Here is a 19,758-nt window from a genome sequence, read left to right as displayed (position 1 = left end):
TAAAGTACTTTGGTCCACCATTAAATTTATAAAATCATCAGAGAAAAATAATTTGAAAAAGTCAATTTCTCTGAGACCTGTTGAATCAAATTGGATTCCTGGGATGGCCAAAAACTCAGGAACCTGGGGCTCAAAATTGTCTGGTGGTGGGGTCCATACGGGATCAATCATTTGGGGGGGGGGGGGGTCTCAGCTGCTCTACGGGGGCGTCTTTGAGGGGGTACCTCATCACCAGAGGAGGAAGAGGAGCTTAAGACGAATCCTTCAAATTCCCCGCTTGCATCACTGGCTGTGTCAGAGTCAGAGGCAAGCATGGCATATGCCTCCTCCGCTGAATACATTCTTCTGGATGACTGGGATGACATTTGGGATGACATTTGGGATGCCATTTTTATTTTTGTGTTTCTGTAAGTGTAATGTTTCAACACGTGTATAGTGTAGGGGGGGTACAAACTTTATTTCAACACGGGGGGTATGTAGTGTGTAGTGTGTATGTAGTGCAAAAAAAAAAAATACTTTATACAGGAATTTGATCCCAATAAAAAAAAAAAAAAAATTGAAGGGGTTAAAAAAAAAAAAAAAAAAAAGGTCCTGCGCCAAAAATTGAGCACAGATGTTGGTCAGTAACGTCCGTCACTGAACAGCGCTCAAAGGCAACAGGACACCCACAAAAGCAACGTGGGTGTAAAAACAAAAAAAAAACAATTTAAAAAAACTGCAGAAAAAAAATTATTTCCTCTACCTCCCCCATGGCAGCCATTACATATGGGGAGCCAGAAAGACAGGAAAAGTTGATTCAGCCAATAAAACCCTTATTAGGGGAATCAGTGACTACAGCGGAAGCATGTATGAAGGTGTTAGGACTGATGGCCTCGGCGTTAGAAACCTTACAGTGGGCAAGGTTTCATACGAGAAAATTGCAGAGGTGCTATCTGACGCAGTGGAATGGCAACAACAAGGATCTGACCCAGCGAATTCGACTAACACAAAGGGCGAAAGAAGATCTGAGGTGGTGGTCAGACAGAAGCAGATTGCAGGCAGGAAGACTATTTCATCTGCCCGACCAGGTGGTGTTAACGACAGACGCGAGTGGAACTGGCTGGGGAGCAGTCTGCGAGGGTCAGTCGTCCCAAGGGGTCTGGTCAACAGACGAGAAAAAAATGCACTCAAATCTCAAGGAGATGAGGGCAGTAGTGTGCGCATGCAGAGCCTTTCAGAAAATACTGAAGAACAAGGAGCTGGTAGTCAGGTCGGACAACCAAGTAGTGGTGTCATACATAAACAGACAAGGAGGAACACGGAGTGTAGGCATGATGCAGGAGGCCGAGAGACTGCTGGCCTGGGCAGAAGTACAAATACTAAGTTTAAAAGCAGTTTACTTGGCAGGCAAGGACAACCAAGTGGCGGACGGCCTAAGCAGGACCCTGTGTGTATCAGGAGAGTGGGGACTGAACAGAGAAGTCTTTGCAATGCTAGCGGAAAAGTGGGGCAACCCAGCTGTGGACCTCATGGCATCAAGGCAAAACAGGAAAGTAGAGAGGTACTTTTCAAGGTTCCAGGACCCACAGGCCGAGCAGTGGGATGCGCTAACAGCAACCTGGCCAAAACAACTTCTCTATGCATTCCCACCGTTCCCGATAATCCCAAGGTTCCTAAGAAAGGTGCAAAGGGAGAAGGCGACGGTGATCGCAATCCTACCAAGTTGGCCCAGGAGGCCGTGGTTTCCCCAACTACTTCGGATGACAATAGAGGGACCAATACAACTCTCAAGGAGGGTGGATCTGCTAGTACAGGGCAGAGTGCAGCAACCTCAACCATCAGCCTGGAATCTGAAGGCGTGGTTGTTGAGACCAGGACACTGCTAAAGAAAGGGTTCTCTAGTAAGGTGGTGGAGACGCTACTTAAAGCTAGGAAGAAGAATACATCGAAAGTGTATTATAAAATTTGGTTAAAGTACACTTCGTGGTGCAGGGAGAAAAACAGAAGTCCGGAACAGATTCCAGTGATATTAGACTTCCTACAAGAAGGCCTGGATAGAAGACTGGCAGTCAGCACTCTGAAGGTGCAGGTGTCAGCACTAGCAGCGATGCTGGATAAAAGTATAGCAGAGGATAGATATATCCAAAGGTTCTTCCAAGCGGCAAAGAAAATAAGGCCAAGGTTTCATCAGCCGTTAGCACCATGGGACTTGAATTTAGTTCTCAATGCACTCACTAGAGAGCCGTTTGAGCCGTTACAAGAAGTCTCGCTTAAAATACTTACCTGGAAAGTGGCTTTCCTTGTGGCCATAACGTCGGCCCGAAGAGTATCGGAGATACAGGCGCTGTGGTCAGAGGAGCCATTTATGAATGAGTTTGAAGATAAAATAGTATTACGGACAAATCCGCAGTTCTTACCCAAAGTAGTAACGAACTTTCATGTAAATCAAGAGATTGTACTCCCGTCGTTCTGTGGGAATCCCAAAAATGATAAGGAAGTTCGATTGAACAAACTTGATGTAGTCAGGGCCCTGACGATATATAAACAAAGAACGAAAGAAATCAGAAAAGATAAAAACCTATTCATACTTACAGAGGGTAAGAACAAAGGGCAGAAGGCGTCAAAAATGACAATTGCCCGATGGATTCGGTGCTGTATTCTAGAAGCTTATAAAGTGATGGAAGCAGAACCGCCCAAAGGGTTGAAGGCGCATTCTACCCGAGCAATGGCAGCTTCATGGGCGGAAAAGGGTGAAGCATCCATACTAGAACTATGTAAAGCCGCGGGATGGGCTTCGGTGCACACCTTTGCTAAATATTATAGGCTAGACGTGATGGCGTCAGCAGACGCAAAGTTTGGACGTAAGGTATTGTCTGCAGTGATTTAAGAGTGTAAAAAAAAAAAAAAATCATGTGAAATTATTGTTATGTTGAAATATAATTGCCCAACCCTGAAACGTGGAACTGCTTGGGTATAACCCATATGTAATGGCTGCCATGGTGGAGTAGAGGAAAACATATTATCAGGTAAGAATCTGATATATCAACCCTGTGCCAAAAATGCTGTTCAGTGATTGTACGTCACTGATCAGCGGCCACAGGACACCCACAAAAGCAACGTGGGTGTAAAAACAATTTAAAAAAATATACCACAGCACTCTCCAAAAAAAAAAAACAATTTAAAAAAACTGCAGAAAAAAAATTATATCAACCCTGTGCCAAAAATGCTGTTCAGTGATTGTACGTCACTGATCAGCGCTCAGCGGCCACAGGACACCCACAAAAGCAACGTGGGTGTAAAAACAAAACCCCACTACACTCTCCAAAAAAAAAAAAAAACTGCAGATCTGTGATGCAGTGATGCAACACTGCAGATCTGTGATGCAGTGATGCAGTGAGGGGCAGCAGGCACACAACTGTGGGTGCAACCTGACAGGGTATATATAAAAAAAAAAACCCTGGACCCCCAAAAAGTTGCTGATTAATTAATTTAAACTGATCAGCACAAAAGGGGGGGCAGCAGGGGGGGCAGCAGTCAGTTGCACACGCAGCACAACCTTTGGTGCAACTGACAGGTATATATATATATAAAAAAAAACCTGGACCCCCAAAAAGTTGCTGATCTTAATTAATTTAAACTGATCAGCACAAAAGGGGGGGAAGCAGGGGGGGCAGCAGTCAGTTGCACAGGCAGCACAACCTTTGGTGCAACTGACAGGTATATATATAAAAAAAAAACCTCTGCACCCCCAAAAAGTTGCTGATCAGCTCAGATATAGTGATCAGCACAAAAGGGGGTGCAGCAGACACAAAATATAGCACTCTCTATCACTCTCTATCACTCTCTCTCACTATATCTGACTATCTCTGACTATCTCTCACGATCTGTGACTCTATGACACTGCAGCAGCAGGACACAGGAAGTCACAAGATCCAGGAAGCATTCAGCTGCTGGCAGCACGCTACTAGTGGTGATCAGCGGTGATCAGGTAAGTATCAGGCAAGGTTCAGGTATGTATAGCAGGACAGAGTGGCCGGTGACCGCTCTGCACGCAATTCCAGACCGGAATGGCGTCTGCAGCGCAGTCACCGTTAGTTTAAATGGCGCGCCTTGGCTGTGATTGGTCCGTCGGTCCGACGGACCAATCACAGCCTTGGGGGCAGGTGGGGTGAGGTGTCGTCGTCACCGATGACCCCCTCATGCCCCCTCACACCCGGCGGTGATTGACACCTGTGTTACCGAGCGTCTGATTCGCCGGTAACACAGGAAAACGCTGCGACTGGCTGTTCACATTGAACAGCCAATCACAGCGATCGCCGACGGGGGGGGGGGGGGGGGGCGACATCGCCGCCCCCCCCCGGGCATGCAGGGACATGTCTGCTGTCAGGGACAGCAGACATCGTCCCTCTGTCACTGCGTCTCTAGACGCAGTGGCACTTTGAAGTCATGACGTATATATACGTCATGTGTCGGGAAGTACATCCCGGCCATGACGTATATATACGTCAAATGTCGGGAAGGGGTTAAAGGGATGAGTTGGTCACCCTAGGTAGGCTAGAATGCCATACATCTGCATACCTCCCAAACGTGACCCTCTCCAGAGTAGCGGCGTAACTAGATTTTCTGCGCCCCCCTGCCGACAATGCAGGAGGCCCCCCCCCCGGTAAGAAAAAACGGAGCGGAGACTGTCTGCGGTATGGGGGCAGCCATTTTCCAAGTGTCACCTTTTTGTATTAGAAGCACTGCGGCTGCCGGGACTCGGGAGAGCTGGGACCCGGTGCAAATAAAACCACCGGCGGCAGAAGGCAACCAGTGAGTAACTATCGTCCCGCAGCCCCCCCCCGGCGCCCACATACCCTCAGCGCCTCCCCGCCCCCGCGGGGGCTGCGGGACGATAGTTACGCCACTGCTCCAGAGGGACACAATGCTCTGTTTTTAAAGGGATGAGTTGGTCACCTACCTGACTCGCTCCATGAGGGAATTTTGCTTTTTAGAACTGTGCTCCATTAAAACAAGCGCCCATCAATCAATTACTGGGACAAGAAATCGGCCCTGGCATTTTGAGCAGACAGGCCCACCAAAGTAAGCGGGACCCTTGTGCGGCGAAGCCGTGCATCAAAAAGGGTGCGTGACCTCATGAAAAGGAGGCGTGGCATCACAAAAAGGAGGCATTACACATTATGGAACACACCGTTATGCCCATTACACATTGCCGCACACTTGTCCCAGTCACTTGTCACAGTCCGGCCATTACATATTATGACACACACTGTAATGCTCATTACACAGTATGGCACAGACCGTGATGCCCATGACAGACTATGACACAATCAATTATGCCCATTACACATTATGATACACACACACCGTAACGCCCCTTTACAGAATATGACACAATCCTTACAGTAACAGTAAAAGTAGTATGCCCCCCCCCCCCCACACACACACACACACAAATAAATAAAGTGTGGCTCTTTTTTCACTATATATATATATTATATATATATATATTTATTTATTTTAGATATATATAGCCTGGCACTCGCTGAAATCTTATTTCAAGTGAAGCTGCTCCGGTGCCCTCTTAAACTGATAAATCAGCTGGATATATTGTAGAATGAAGTGGCACTCTGGAGACTTGTATGTGTGTGTGTTTGTGTGTGTGTGTATATATATATATATATATATATATATATATATATATAAAAGACACTTTTTATGTTGACACTTGTCGAATATATAGAACCACCCCACCCAGAATAGCAGGCGGAGCACATCCTGATACAGATGGTTTTACCTGTGTGCGGGCCGGATTGCTGTGTGCTCTTTCCAGTGGCTGACTGGCTGCTCTCTACAGTTCAGTGCACCAGCGGCTTTAGTAGAAGGGCAGCGGGCTGGGTGGAAGGGGGAGAGCCAGGCAGGGAGAAAAGCAGAGGAGCTCTCGCTTAGTGATGGGGCGGGTCATTGAGCTTCCATCCCGCCACTGCAGTGGGCTCAGGACGGTGCCGCATCATGACGGGGCAGGTGGGGGTTGGCGCCGCATCATGACGGGGGGGGGGACGGCGCGGCAGTGGGCTCAGAGTCTGCACTGCTACTGCAGAACTTCTAAGTTCTAAGAACTTTCGGTACTTGTTTCCTAGCACGGCCACACCGATATGAATCTTGTCAGTCTTGAGCATCGCGTCGCATCGGTGTCTTTTTTGTAAGGTTACGATGATCCCGACCCTTAAGATACCCCCGATGTAGTTTTGTACTCCCGATGTATTTTTTTGGCCTCGGTATTCACATCGGCATCTTGTTCATTGAGTCGGGTCCCTTTTAACTATGTACCCCCGACCGACGCGATACTACCGATGTACTTCTTTCCTCCCGATCTTTGTCTTAAATCGCGTCGGTCGCGTCGCATGTTTAAGCAAAACCCCCCGATGCTCATGATATACTACCGATGTACTTCTTTCCTCCCGATCTTTGTCTTAAATCGCGTCGGTCGCGTCGCATGTTTAAGCAAAACCCCCCGATGCTCATGATGCACACGATGTTAATCTGGCCCATTGGTCCTACGATTTTCCCGCTGTTTAGGCCCTTTTTAATAGGCCCAATTAATCTTTATAGTCCAACCCCCTATAAAATCTCCCTAGTACCATATGTTTTAATGTGTTGTAATGTGTGTTTCTATGTCAATATGAAATCTGCCCTCTGTAATCTGCTCAGTTACAGCATCAATGTCAATATTTATTGTGATAGTCCGGCCCCTTACTTTGACAGCCCCTTCTGTTTTATTTTCCCCTACTGCCTTTGTGGGTTTGTCTCGGTAGGAGTGAGATGTGTATTCAGTTGCTGGTGATTTTTTGGCTGATTGATCCTTTGCTGGTGATATCTCCCTGATTGATCCTGTGCTTTGAATACTATTTGCTGCTGATCCTGAGCCTTGTGCTGCGGATTGCTACAGATCCAGTGGATTATTGCTGATCCTGATTATTCTGCGATTGATTTCTGGTGATCCTGACCCTGAGCCGTGCTGATCCTTAGTTCTGAGCTGTGGATTGGTGTGCTGTGGAGTGCTCTGTGGGTGTTTCCGTGACCTCTGAGATGGCTGAAGTGAATATGTTCTCACTGCCTACAAGTGAGGAGGAGGCAGTGGCGTTTCTGCAGCGCCATCATCTGCTGCCATCAGAGGCTACGTGCGCCAATGGTCATCCGATGCGGCTGAATCTGAAGGAGACCATGTGGCGCTGTAATGTGAGGGACTGCCGTTTGAAGAGGAGTCTGAGAGCAGGACTGTTCTTTCCTGGCTGTCGTTTGCCATTCCTAACGCTGGTCCGCATTATATATTTTCCTGGGTACAGGAATTTACCAGCGTGGAGTACTGCGAGAAGAATTTGTCCCTCTCAAAGAAGACGGCTGTCCTGTACAATAAGTACATGAGGGAGGCCTGCCTGCTGGACCTCATGGCGCAGCCGCAGCGCCGGATTGGAGGTCCCGGCAAGATCGTTGAGGTGGATGAGACCCTCTTCGTGAAAAGGCAGGCAAATGTTGGCCGAGTTTTGCCTCAGCAATGGGTCTTTGGTGGCATATGCAGAGAAACAGGGCAGTGTTTCGCCACTAAAGTTGCCACTCGGGACGCCAACACCCTCATGGAAGCTATCCTGCAGTTTGTGGAGCCTGGGTCTACGGTCTACACCGATTGTTGGAGAGCGTACAGTACGGCCCAGCTGAATGCTGCAGGATATGAGCATGCCCAGGTGAACCACCGATATAACTTTGTCGACCCTACAACAGGGGTTCACACCCAAAATGTGGAACGGATGTGGGGGGCATGCAAGTGGCGGAATAAACGTCACAGGGGCACCGCCAGGCATATGCTCCAAAGCTATCTAGAAGAGTTCATGTGGCGGAAGAGCCTTGGACATGATAACCCTTTTGCCCGCATATTATATGCCTTGACTTTATTACCCAAGGACTCTTGATATTTACCCCCATTCCTTTTTCCCCCATTACTGTTCATGTAATATGTTTTGTTTTCAATGACTTATATACAGTTTTTCCATTTTCATTTCAAAAGTAAAATTTGAAAAATGGTTTTAAAAAACTTGTGTTTCTTGTCTCAGCTGAATGATTTGTGATGGATGAATGCTATGGAGTCACACCACCACTATCCAAATAATTTTTGGAGCGCGGTGAGTGCAGTGGACCACTGAGTCCAAAGCGTGGTGAGCGCAGCAAGCCCCAAGAAGCGTGTGTGGGTTACTAACATAATAATTTGCATAGGCTTCTGGGGCTTGTGGGCCTCACCATGGTTTGGACACAGAGACCCGCTGTTATCAGCATACTAAACATGATCAACTTGAAGTTGACATGTTTAGTCGACATGTCGACATGATACACATGTTGACATGTTTAAAAGCATATCGCGTCGGACGCAATGTACTGTGAGCTTAACAGCTCAATGCTGCCGACCGACGTGACATGTAATTGTATAAGCACTATACAGTGTTCATACAGTTCTTAACATGTCCGTCGCGTCGGGAGCATTGTACAACGGCTGCGACCGACGCGATCGATCAGTATAAGCACTATACAGTGTTAATACTGATTTTAACATGTCCGTCGCGTCGGGACCATTTTACAACGGCTCCGACCGACGCGATCGATCAGTATAAGCACTATACAGTGTTAATACTGTTCTTAACATGTCCGTCGCGTCGGGAGCATTTTACAACGGCTCCGACCGACGCGACCGATCAATTTCCAAGTACCTCCCCGCATTACGAGCTACACCGTACATCTACAAAGCAATATCGCGTCGGTCGGTCTTATGCATTGGCGTGACCGTAACATCACCGCCCGACCGACGCGATTTTTCTGCCTGCCGGGAGAAACGCGCCAAAAGCACTCTGGGGAAGGACATCAGCAGCCATTTTGATGGTAATTATCTCCAACACGCAGCAGCTGTGTCTGGCTCCCTGCCCCTGCACAAAAAAGTAAGTTGAATTTGAGGATTACTGAGCATAGGTGGGCCTTGGGGTTTGTGAGGAACATATACAGGCTTGGGGGGGATGTGGGGGTTTGGGGGGGAGGGGGTGAGGGGGTTTGGGGGGGTGGGGGGTGGGGGCGCTTACTGTGGTTACTGATATATATACATGTGTGCTTCATATATCATTTTTTTGTGGATTAGGGGGTTACCATTGGGTGTATAGAGTGGATAATGTTTATGTTCAAGGGGTACTGTTTATCTAAATAGCTAGAAAGTGTTTATGTGCAGGAGTTTATGAAGTGTATGGCTTTAGTGTCATGCTAATAATGAAAATCTGGATAAAACAGGTTTATGTGCAGAGGGTATCATGTGCCTGGAAATGATGTACTGTGTGTTATAATACATGCAGAATACTCTGCTGTTTGTGATAGTAATGCAGGGTGACATAGACTGTAATGATTTCTTGGTACACATATGTAAAATATAGCTGTTTGAGGTGTCATGTGCTTGTTATTGAAATGGTGCAGCAGGCAGTATGCTGTGTCTACTTTATAGTAATGTGCATGTAAAATGTTTGGTACTCTTTACCTAGAACGGCGCCCATCGCGACCATCGAATGCACTAAAAATCGGGTGCGATGCGATGCCCGTGATGGCCGCGACTTCTCATAGGGACCAATGTTAAAAATGAGATTGGACCCGATTTTAGTGTTCAATGCCTCAATGCCCGCGATTTTTACATAGGAAACAATGTTAAATGGGCCACAGAGCCCAAATAGTCACTGTGAAGTCTGAAATGGCCCCCACAATTGTTAACGCCACCCCACGATCAACGTCAACCCGAAGCGTGGCGAGCGCAGCGGTACGCGTCCTCCGACCTTTTCATGCCCCACTATCCACGTGGGCGTGGAGTTGAGAATAGAATAGTGTGGCGAGCGCAGCGAGCCACCGAGGCCCGAAGCGTGGCGAGCGCAGCGAGCCCCGCGAGGGGACGCGGATACCTTCACAGTTATACGCGTCCCCTCGCGGGCTTCACAGGTGTCCGTGGCGATGTGGACACCTGTGAAGCCCGCGAGGGGACGCTGATACCTGTGAAGCCCACGAGCGGGCGTGGACACCTGTGAGGCCCGCGAGGGTACGCAGGGATCTGTGAAGGTATCAGCGTCCCCTCGCGGGGCTCGCTGCGCTCGTCCACGTCGGCGTGGAGTTGAGAATAAATTAGTGTGGCGAGCGCAGCGAGCCACCGAGCCCGAAGCGTGGCGAGCCCCGCGAGGGGACGCTGATACCTGTGAAGCCCACGAGCGGGCGTGGACACCTGTGAGGCCCGCGAGGGTACGCAGGGATCTGTGAAGGTATCAGCGTCCCCTCGCGGGGCTCGCTGCGCTCGCCACGCTTCGGGCTCGGTGGCTCGCTGCGCTCGCCACACTAATTTATTCTCAACTCCACGCCGACGTGGATAGTGGGGGTATGAAAAGGTCGGAGGACGCGTACCGCCGCCCCTCGCGGGGCTCGCTGCGCTCGCCACGCTTCGGGATGGTGTGGATAGTGGAGGGACACAAATATATCAGTACTTCTGTTGTCAAATGTGGTGTAGATTGCATTTATTATATCATATGCTATGAGTATCTCAGATTAAAGCCTTGTTTTTTTTCTCGGATTCTATTTCAGTTTGATTGAGATTTATTGTGCCTGAAAGGCTATTATTTGGCCCCTTTTTTTTTGGTCCTGCTACCAATTGAGGTAAATATTAGTCGCTTTTTTGTAGTGTGTTAAAGAATAACATTGGAGTGCGTAGTGTTTTCCATGCAAAATTGCATTTTCCTAAATTTTGTTGTTCTAAATGTGTATTATGATGTATCATTTTAGTATTAAAGTGCGAGGAGGTTTTTTTTCACATTTTTTTTGGAATGACCTGTTGGAGTAGACTTTGGGTAACTTGTGTCCCATCACAGCGGCCATGTCACACCATCCTGAAGTGTGGCGAGGGGTGGCGGTACGCATCCTCCGACCTTTTCATACCCCCACTATCCACGTCGGCGTGGAGTTGAGAATAAATTAGTGTGGCGAGCGCAGCGAGCCACCGAGCCCGAAGCGTGGCGAGCGGACGCTGATACCTGTGAAGCCCACGAGCGGGCGTGGACACCTGTGAGGCCCGCGAGTGTACGCAGGGATCTGTGAAGGTATCAGCGTCCCCTCGCGGGGCTCGCTGCGCTCGCCACGCTTCGGGCTCGGTGGCTCGCTGCGCTCGCCACACTAATTTATTCTCAACTCCACGCCGACGTGGATAGTGGGGGTATGAAAAGGTCGGAGGACGCGTACCGCCGCCCCTCGCGGGGCTCGCTGCGCTCGCCACGCTTCGGGATGGTGTGGATTCATGTGATTGTTTGCATTAGTGGGCACAGTTTTCTAGTGTGCCGTTATCTTCCCATGCCTCATTTCAATTTGCCTGGTTGTGATAGCCAGGCATCTATTCTCTTTGTACTGATCGATCAACTTCTTCTGAATTTGATGTTGTCGCCGTAATTGTTATCCGGCAAATTGTTGCTGGAAAAAAAAAAAGTTTGAAAAAGTAAAAAAAATTAAATAAAAATAATGATATTTGATTTGTTAAAAAAAAAAAAAAAAAAAAAGCTGTTACCCGGCAATTTTTTGCTGTAACAAAAAAAGTAAAAAAAAAAAAAATAATAATTATATTTGTATTTATTGTTAAAAAAAAAAAAGCAAAAAAAAAATTATGATATTTGTATTGTTAAAAAAAAAAAAAAAAAAAAAAAGCTGTTAACCGGCAATTTTTTGCTGTAAAAAATAAAAATAAAAAAAAATAAATGAATCATTATATTTGTATTTATTGAGAAAAAAAAAAAATGTTAACCGGCAAATTTTTGCTGTAAAAAAATAAAAAAAATTGAAAAAGTATAAAAAAAAAAAAATTATTATATTTGTATTTATTGTAAAAAATAAAATGGCAAATTATTGAATGATTCTTGTATTTATTGATAAAAAAAAAGAAAATGGCAAAATTATTGCTGAAAAAAAAAAAAACCTTAAAAAAAAGAAAGTTTTAAATAAAACCTCTTAAATCTATTGTCATGTGTCGTGTGATTTATTATTTCATGTGTGGTTAAAAATAGGGTACAAACTGTAAATGTGGGTGTAAATGTGGGGTTCAATTGGAAGCAGCCATGTCAAAACATGAAATGGCTGCTTGCAATAAAAAAATCGCGTCGCTCGCGTCGGGGGCATTGAATACTGACATTCAGTGCTCCCGATGGGACCGATAGTTCGTAATGCCGCCGATACCGGTGAATTCTTCAATTATCGCGTCGATCGCGTCGGGGGCATTGAATACTGCCATTCAGTGCTCCCGATGGGACCGATAGCTGGTAATCCAGCCGATTTCGGTCAATTCTTCAATTATCGCGTCGGTCGTGTCGCGGTAATTGAAGCATGGTACAGAATACCCACGATTTCTGAAATCAAGAGCATCTCCTCCGTCGGGGTTGATCGCGGCCCTTAAAGTGCACTAAATAAGAGCCGCGACCGATACCGATTGTGGCCGTGCTAGGAAACAAGTACCGAACTTTCTGCACAAAATCGGCCCACAAGGCCATCGGCCCTTCTGACATTTGCCAGAAGAGCCAGATGGCCAGTCCGGCCCTGATCACACCTGTGGTGGAACACCTTTCTTATCAATTACCTATCTCCCCACAGGTGATGGCAATCATACATTACCAGGAAAGTCCAGGAACAGAGCATTTTCTCCCTGAAGGAGAGGGTCAGGTAGGCAACCCTGATTTCAGTGGCATAACTATAGCCCCGCAGCCCCCGCGGTGGCGGGGAGGCACTTAGAAGGTGAGGGTGCCGGGGGTGCTCCAGGGCTATTTTTACCCGCTGCGTCTGCCCAGGACCTGCCGCCGGCGAATCAGTATGCGGTCCTGCTCTCCTGGCTTCTGCTGCCAAAAAAAATGTGTCACTCAGAAAATGGCTGCCCCCATACTGCAGACAGTTTTTGAGGATGCTAGAGGATCCTAGGGGGCCTAGGGGGGCAGCCATTTTCTGAGTGACACATTTTTTATGGCAGCAGAAGCCAGGAGAGCAGGACCTCAGACTGATTCGCCGGCTGCAGGTCCCGGGCAGACGCAGCTGGTAAAAATAGCCCTGCAGCACCCCCGGCACCCTCACCTTCTAAATGCCTCCCCGCCACCGCGCTGCCAAGATTTGTGGCAGGGAGGGATATTTCATAGTTACGCCACTGCCTGATTTAGACCCTACTCTTCAGTTGGGAAGGACTCATTGCTTATGATGAAATATTCTATGTACTGTTTAATATGGTTGCAAAATGTTGATAAATGATATTAAATCTATATTAATTAAAGATAATTGTAAGCACTGCAACTTGTATGGAATGTGGAGTGTATTGTGCACAATCCTTATCAAATTGCACAGGAAGAATGCTGTCACTTTCAGGTCAGCGTGCTCAGCTAATCGTATGATCCATTCCTGACTCTGCGAAACGTAGATAAGTGCTAAGCTCCTGCTGCAAATGAGCACAAAAGTCAACACCAGACCTGAATAACTCAATGATAATGACACGTCATATCCACATGTGTTCCTGCACACCCCACAATATTATCAGTCTTTACAAATCTGTGAAAAATAAAATGTGCCTTAAGGGCGGATTGCTCAGAAAGTTACATATTTAACAGAATTTGCAGATTTGTACTATATGTTTTTCTATTCAGTGACAACATGGAACAAAAGAATGAAACCAAATAGCAGATTACATTGTATCTAGAGTGTCTAGTTCCATTTCTGAAAACCAAGGAGCTACCGTCTATTTTACTTGAATGCACATGTTTGCTGTAGACTCTAAGAGCCATGTGACAACGATACTCACATGAACTATTAGCACCGTCCCACGTAATGGGTGTATGCAGACACTCCCATTAGAACCTTGATCTGTGTTACAACTGTTCTGTTTGTCTGACTGTTAGAGTGTGACTTTCTGAGGTATCGTATTATTCTAAATTATCCTTATATTCAAGCTATTTAAGTACTCCAATCTATATGATATTAATATGTTGATGCAACTGTGTTCCTTATCCAGATCAGTTTCCACATGTGAACTCTAGTTCTGTGTTATAATGTATATGACAGAGGTGGGCATCCTGAGATTGGCAGTGCCTACTGACTAGTTCAGCAATGGCTGCTGAGTCAGAGATTACCCACCTCAAGCATAGATAATAATGGGGTCATACTATATGTGTCAGGATAGTCCTAGTCATATGAAGAATGGTCACTGTCACAAGAGCAAAGTTTGCATTGCACAGGGCACTAGGGTGTACAAATGCACATACTGTATATAGTGTGACAATGACATTGTTTACTATTGTGTTTATACTCTTTCAGTTATCTTCTATTAGAACTGTTAATACAGTAACAATAGCACAGAAGCTCTAAATAATAGCATACAAGGCATCCAACGTACTTACTAGGACAATGGCCCTTATTCTGGTTCACTCGCAAAGGCAAATTTATTCTCAAATGGACAAAACCATGTGCACTGCAGGGGGGGGGGGGGGGGGGGGCAGATGTAAAATGTGCAGAGAGAATTAGATTTGGTTGATTTATTTTGTTTCTGTGCAGGGTAAATCCTGACTGCTTTATTTTTACACTGCAATATAGATCTCACTTTGAAGTAAAATCCCACCCAAATCTAATTCTATATGCACATGTTATATCTGCCCCACCCGCAGTGCACATGGTTTTGTGGTTTTGATGGCAGATAAGAACCATTGGGCAAATCTAGTCTGCCCCTTTCTTAACCACATGTGTCCCTATAACCCTATTTGATCCTTATTTCTTTGTAAGGATGTCCTTATGTCTATCCCATGCATGTTCTTATATCTCCACCTCCACTACCTCTGACGGGAGCAGGGGTGGATCTAGACTTTTCTTCGGGGGGGGGGGGGGGGGGGGGGGAATACCCCCGCACCCACGCCACTGGCCTAGGGGGGCAATCGCCCTCTTCGCCCCCCCTTAAATCCGCCCCTGGTTGGGAGGCTATTCCACTTGTCCACTACCCTTTCTGTAAAGTCATTTTCCTCAGAATTTCCTTGAACCTCCATCCATCCAGTGCCAGTGCATGCCCTTGTGTTCTAATGCTTTCCATTTCATGAATGTTTCTCTGCTGTACCTTGATATATTTGAAAGTTTTTTTTATCAACCCCCTTTCACTTTTCTGCTACAAACTATACATATTGAGATTTTTTTTCAAATAAACTTTATTAAACACCATTGTACAAAGACATATAAAACATACATTTAAGTAATGAGCAGTATATGACAGGTATGAATTGCAATGTCAAATTTTTAAGATCCATTTGAGTCAAATATGTTCCTTACAGAAAAGGAAAGGAAGATTAAAATCAGTATGTATTGTCCAGTAGGGAACAGCAATGAACGCGGTTAATCAACAATATTCACCGGAGGATCACCAGAAAGTACCCGGAGCATGTACCATTGGGTATGCTGCAATGAATTATGTATTTTCATTCTCAATGATAATGACAATAAAGATATATAACTTTCCCATACACTAAAGAATTTTTCTGAGCGTCTCTCCCTCTCCAATAAGCACTCCACCCACTCCATTGTAAAGACATGGAGTAGTTTATCTTTGAATAATTGTAAAGTCGTGGGCCTAGCATCAATCCACGCCTGTAATATAGACTTACTAGCCACTGCACTGACTATTAGAAGCAGTTTTTTACAACCCTTGGCCACCCTCTGTCCTTCTGGAAGCATGCCGAAGATAGCCCAAGTGTCCCCAAATTGGACATAATTTACTAAATGATTTAAAGTGAATGTTCTAACCTTCACCCAAAATGCCCTAATCAAGGGACAACCAAAGAAATAATGATAGAGGTCGGCAACCGCTCCCCGGCACCTAGGACATGTGGCCGAATCTATCATCCCTGCCAGGTATTGTCGCTTGGGAGAAAAGTAAGCCTTATGATATATATTTAAAAAACATTTCTTGGTACTGCATAGCCGGCATTAGTTTCCTTGAAGTCTGTAGGGAACGTAATATCTTGTCCTGTGTTAAGGTAGGCATGGCCTTGACCCAGGCCTGTCTGTTGGTGTTCATGTTTAAGTGTAGGTCTCAAAAATAAATAATGGGTAGAGATGGCCTTTTTCTTCATTGGTTGAGATAGAAGCATATTGTCCAAGTCATTGCGCCAATCCCTCTCCTTGAACTCCCGGATTACCGAACTGACATAATGTTTGGCCTGTATATACGCAATAGGGAATCGGCCAAGTGTAGGAAAATTCTGTGATGCTTGTGTGTATGATAATGGTCATTTAGAGTTCATGTCCAAAAGATCCCCTACCCTTGCCAAGCCCTCCTTCCTCAACCGAACAAATGGCTGTGATGCCATACCTCCCTGAAAACCAGGATTCTCCAAGAAAGGGAGAAAAATGGAGTTGTAGGCATTAATATTGGACCTGTGGCGAAGGATATGCCAAAGATGTTTAGTGGGCCACAGTAGTGGATTAGCACAGACCGTGTCCTCTATGTCAGATTCCGGCATATGCAGGAAAGCAGGTAAGCTGCAGTTCTTTAAGAATTCTTTCTCCACCGTAGTATTCGCATATAGGTCCTCGCCCCAGATCCAATGTCTAAGATATCGCAGAATAGAAGCATGGTTGTAGTGTAATAGGTTTGGGAAATTAATGCCTCCGTTAAAGTAAGGCTGTTGGAGTTTGTGTAATCCAATTCGGGGTCGCTTAGGACCCCAAATTAATTTTCTAAAATAACCATTCAATGCATTTATGTCCCTCTGTGTCAATAGGAGAGGAAGGGCCTGAAGCTGATACAACAATCTAGGAAAGGTCACCATTTTAATCAAATGGGCTCTACCCAGATAAGAGAGCTTCAGATGTTTCCATCCATCAAGCTCTCTTTGCGTGTCCTGCATAGCTTTGGTGATGTTAAGTTTGTACAGGTCTATTATCTTTTTGGGAAGGTGAATGACTAAATAATCAATCGCGGAGGTAGCCCACTGGAGGGAGATCTTATGACTCCAGCTTGGGATGGTAATTCGAGGGTGCAGACACAAACCTCTGGATTTTGAGAGATTAACTGAATATCCCGAGATCTCTTCGAAATCCCGTAGTTTATTCAGAACTCTCTCCAATGCCATTTCCGGGTTATTGATATATAGCAAAATATGGTCCGCAAACGCTGAGAGCTTAATCTCAGTCCTGCCTATTTTCATCCCCTGAAACTCGGGCCATGCCTGTAATATACGGAACAAAGCGTCAATACAAAGATTAAACAGTAGTGGAGAGAGAGGACACCCCTGTCATGTTCCTCTGTGCATGACTATTGGGGTTCCTTTTTTCCCATTTACAAGCAGGGATGTGGATGGCCGGTCATCGAGATTAATAAATGTGTCCCCAAAATCTCTGATCTCCAATATCTTAAACAGGTGGGGCCAAGCTACGGTGTCGAAGGCTTTGCTGGTATTAAGACTCAGCAACATACCCCCTGGATTGGGACTCTGAGTACCCGCCACCACCGCTGCAATGGCCATTCTAATGGCTCTAACAGAATACCTGCCTTTTATGAAGCCTGTTTGATGTTGTGTTAATAGTTGAGGCGTTATTAGTTGTAGCCTGTTGGCTATTATTTTTGTCAATATTTTGAGGTCCATGTTGAGTAAAGATATTGGTCTGTAAGAGTCTACCAACATTTGATCCTTTCCCGGTTTTGGGATTAAGGACGTATAGGCTTCTGTAAAAGAATGAAATTGCGGTTTATCGCTCAGAATAGTATTATAGAGTTGGAGTAAAGTCGGGGTTAGTTCCATTTCCAAGAGCTTGTAATAAGCCCCCGAAAAGCCGTCAGGGGGACTTATGGGAAAGTAAATGTCTGATAACTTCATGTAATTCCTCCGTGTTTATCTCTTTCGATAAGGCTTCTTTCTGTTCCTGAGTTATTCTAGGTAATTTGGCCTGTGATAATAGCTTTTCCTGCCTATCTTTTTGTACTGGGAATTCCTGATATAAGGATTGATAATAAGTTTGAAATTGGGCCTGTATATCCTTAATAGACGTAAGGATTTGGTCATTAGAGGGGTTTTTAAGTACGTTTCCTATAAGGTTTGGACATTAGAGATAACAGTCTGCCTGATCTGTTTCCCCATTTGTAGTATTTCTGTTTAGTAAAGTCTAATTTTGTTCTAGCTTGGGCTGTCAAGAATGATTCTAACATTTTCCTATGCTGGGTGAATGTTTCTAAATTATTTTCCGTAGGTTGTAACTGGTATAGTCTGAAGGCCTGTACCACAGATTGGCAGAAGTGGATACCTAAGTATCTGTAAAGGGCGCCAATGTGGGCGTGCCTTGCCAAGCTGCAACCTAAAAAAGGGGTGTCACACCCTTACAGCAAAAAAGAGAAAAATGGGGTGGTTGCGCTATGCAGTACTATTCAGTCATACATGGATTAAAACATGGATATTTATTGCGATAAAAATGATATATTCACAAGATAATATTAGTGCACACTTTTTGAGCCTATGGCTTCAAGAATATCAATATTAAAAATTAATTAATAATAATGATGAATAATGAAAACAAGTAAAAATACAATATAAAGTGCAAGAAATGAGTGCTGCGGTGGTCTGTATATAGGGGATGATAGTCCCAAAAAGTTCACCTCAATTCAGCTGTGTCCTGTCCTCTTTTGGGCCCAAAAGGAAATTGTTCCCTGGAGATGGGTGGACAGTGGAATGGGATGGATGTGCCACTGTATTGTCTCTGTAGTGATTTTATATCGGAGTCACCCCAAAGATTGTTGTGGATATGGGGTCCTGGTTCGGCAGTATTACAGAGGTGGCGTTCCTCCACAAAGATGGTATTGCCCGTCCTAGGATCCCGCACTCCAGGCGGTGTTTGTGGTCCCAATGGGAAACCGGATTTTAGGAGCACTGCTGGTAGGCACAGGCTGAGGGTGATGTAAAGGCAGCTGGATGGGTGTACCAAATGGCCAACGCGTTTCGCTGCCCCTGCAGCTTTTTCAAGGTGGTTTGCTAGGTACAGCGTCTGGGTATAAATGCCCTCAGTAATTGGGGTATTGTGTACATCTGTGTTAATTAAATGAATTTATTGCTTTCACAAAACATATTAGAAATTATAACAGCATGAATAGGAGACAGCTCTAAACACTTGTATATCTTCAAAGTTAAAAAACGAGGTTTCCAAATGATAAAATATACACATTACATAAGGTATTGGAATGGGATAGTATAGTTGCGTTTCCGGACTTCCGGTGACGCACTTCCGGTTCAGGTGGAACGCAGGGATGTTGCATATTTTTTATTGGGTCACGTGACCAGGAAGTATCCATTCGGTACTAACACGCAGGAGGATAGTGACTGCGCTGGTGCGGCACATAAGAAGTACACACTAGCCACAGATGCCGCATTGCATAACAAATAGTTGCTAGAGAGTGTTTAACACTCCGTTTCCCTGAATATAAAACCGCGATTATGTGGGTCACCTGCGTTCCACCTGAACCGGAAGTGCATCACCGGAAGTCCGGAAACGCAACTATACTATCCCATTCCAATACCTTATGTAAAGTGTATTTTTTATCATTTGGAACCTCGTTTTTTAACTTTGAAGGTATACAAGTGTTTAGAGCTGTCTCCTATTCATGCTGTTATAATTTCTAATATGTTTGTGAAAGCAATAAATTAATTGAATTACCACAGATGTGCACAATACCCCAATTACTGA

At 45.4% G+C, this 19,758-nt stretch overlaps 1 protein-coding gene across 4 annotated transcripts in view; it reads left to right on the top strand.

The window, feature by feature from the left end:
* Positions 1-19,758, top strand: part of SDSL (serine dehydratase like) — a 70,766-nt gene that overhangs the window by 29,422 nt on the left and 21,586 nt on the right. Inside the window, exons 1-2 of one of the 4 annotated variants that reach the window (XM_083145735.1) lie at positions 13,912-13,962; positions 15,402-15,478. The exons of 1 other annotated variant lie outside the window; for it this stretch is intronic. In XM_083145735.1, coding sequence (XP_083001861.1) covers positions 15,467-15,478 — 12 coding nt within the window. In that variant the 5' untranslated portion in view covers positions 13,912-13,962; positions 15,402-15,466. Of the gene's footprint in view, positions 1-13,887; positions 13,963-15,398; positions 15,479-19,758 lie in introns of those variants that run through there. 2 more of the 4 variants (XM_083145741.1, XM_083145747.1) reach the window with 2 other exon arrangements.

The sequence above is a fragment of the Crinia signifera genome, chromosome 1, assembly GCF_055691185.1.
Source record: "Crinia signifera chromosome 1, ASM5569118v1, whole genome shotgun sequence".
In the NCBI taxonomy this organism is placed as follows: domain Eukaryota; kingdom Metazoa; phylum Chordata; class Amphibia; order Anura; family Myobatrachidae; genus Crinia; species Crinia signifera.
Note: the sequence above shows the minus strand (reverse complement) of the source record. Positions and strands in the feature narration are given on the sequence as shown.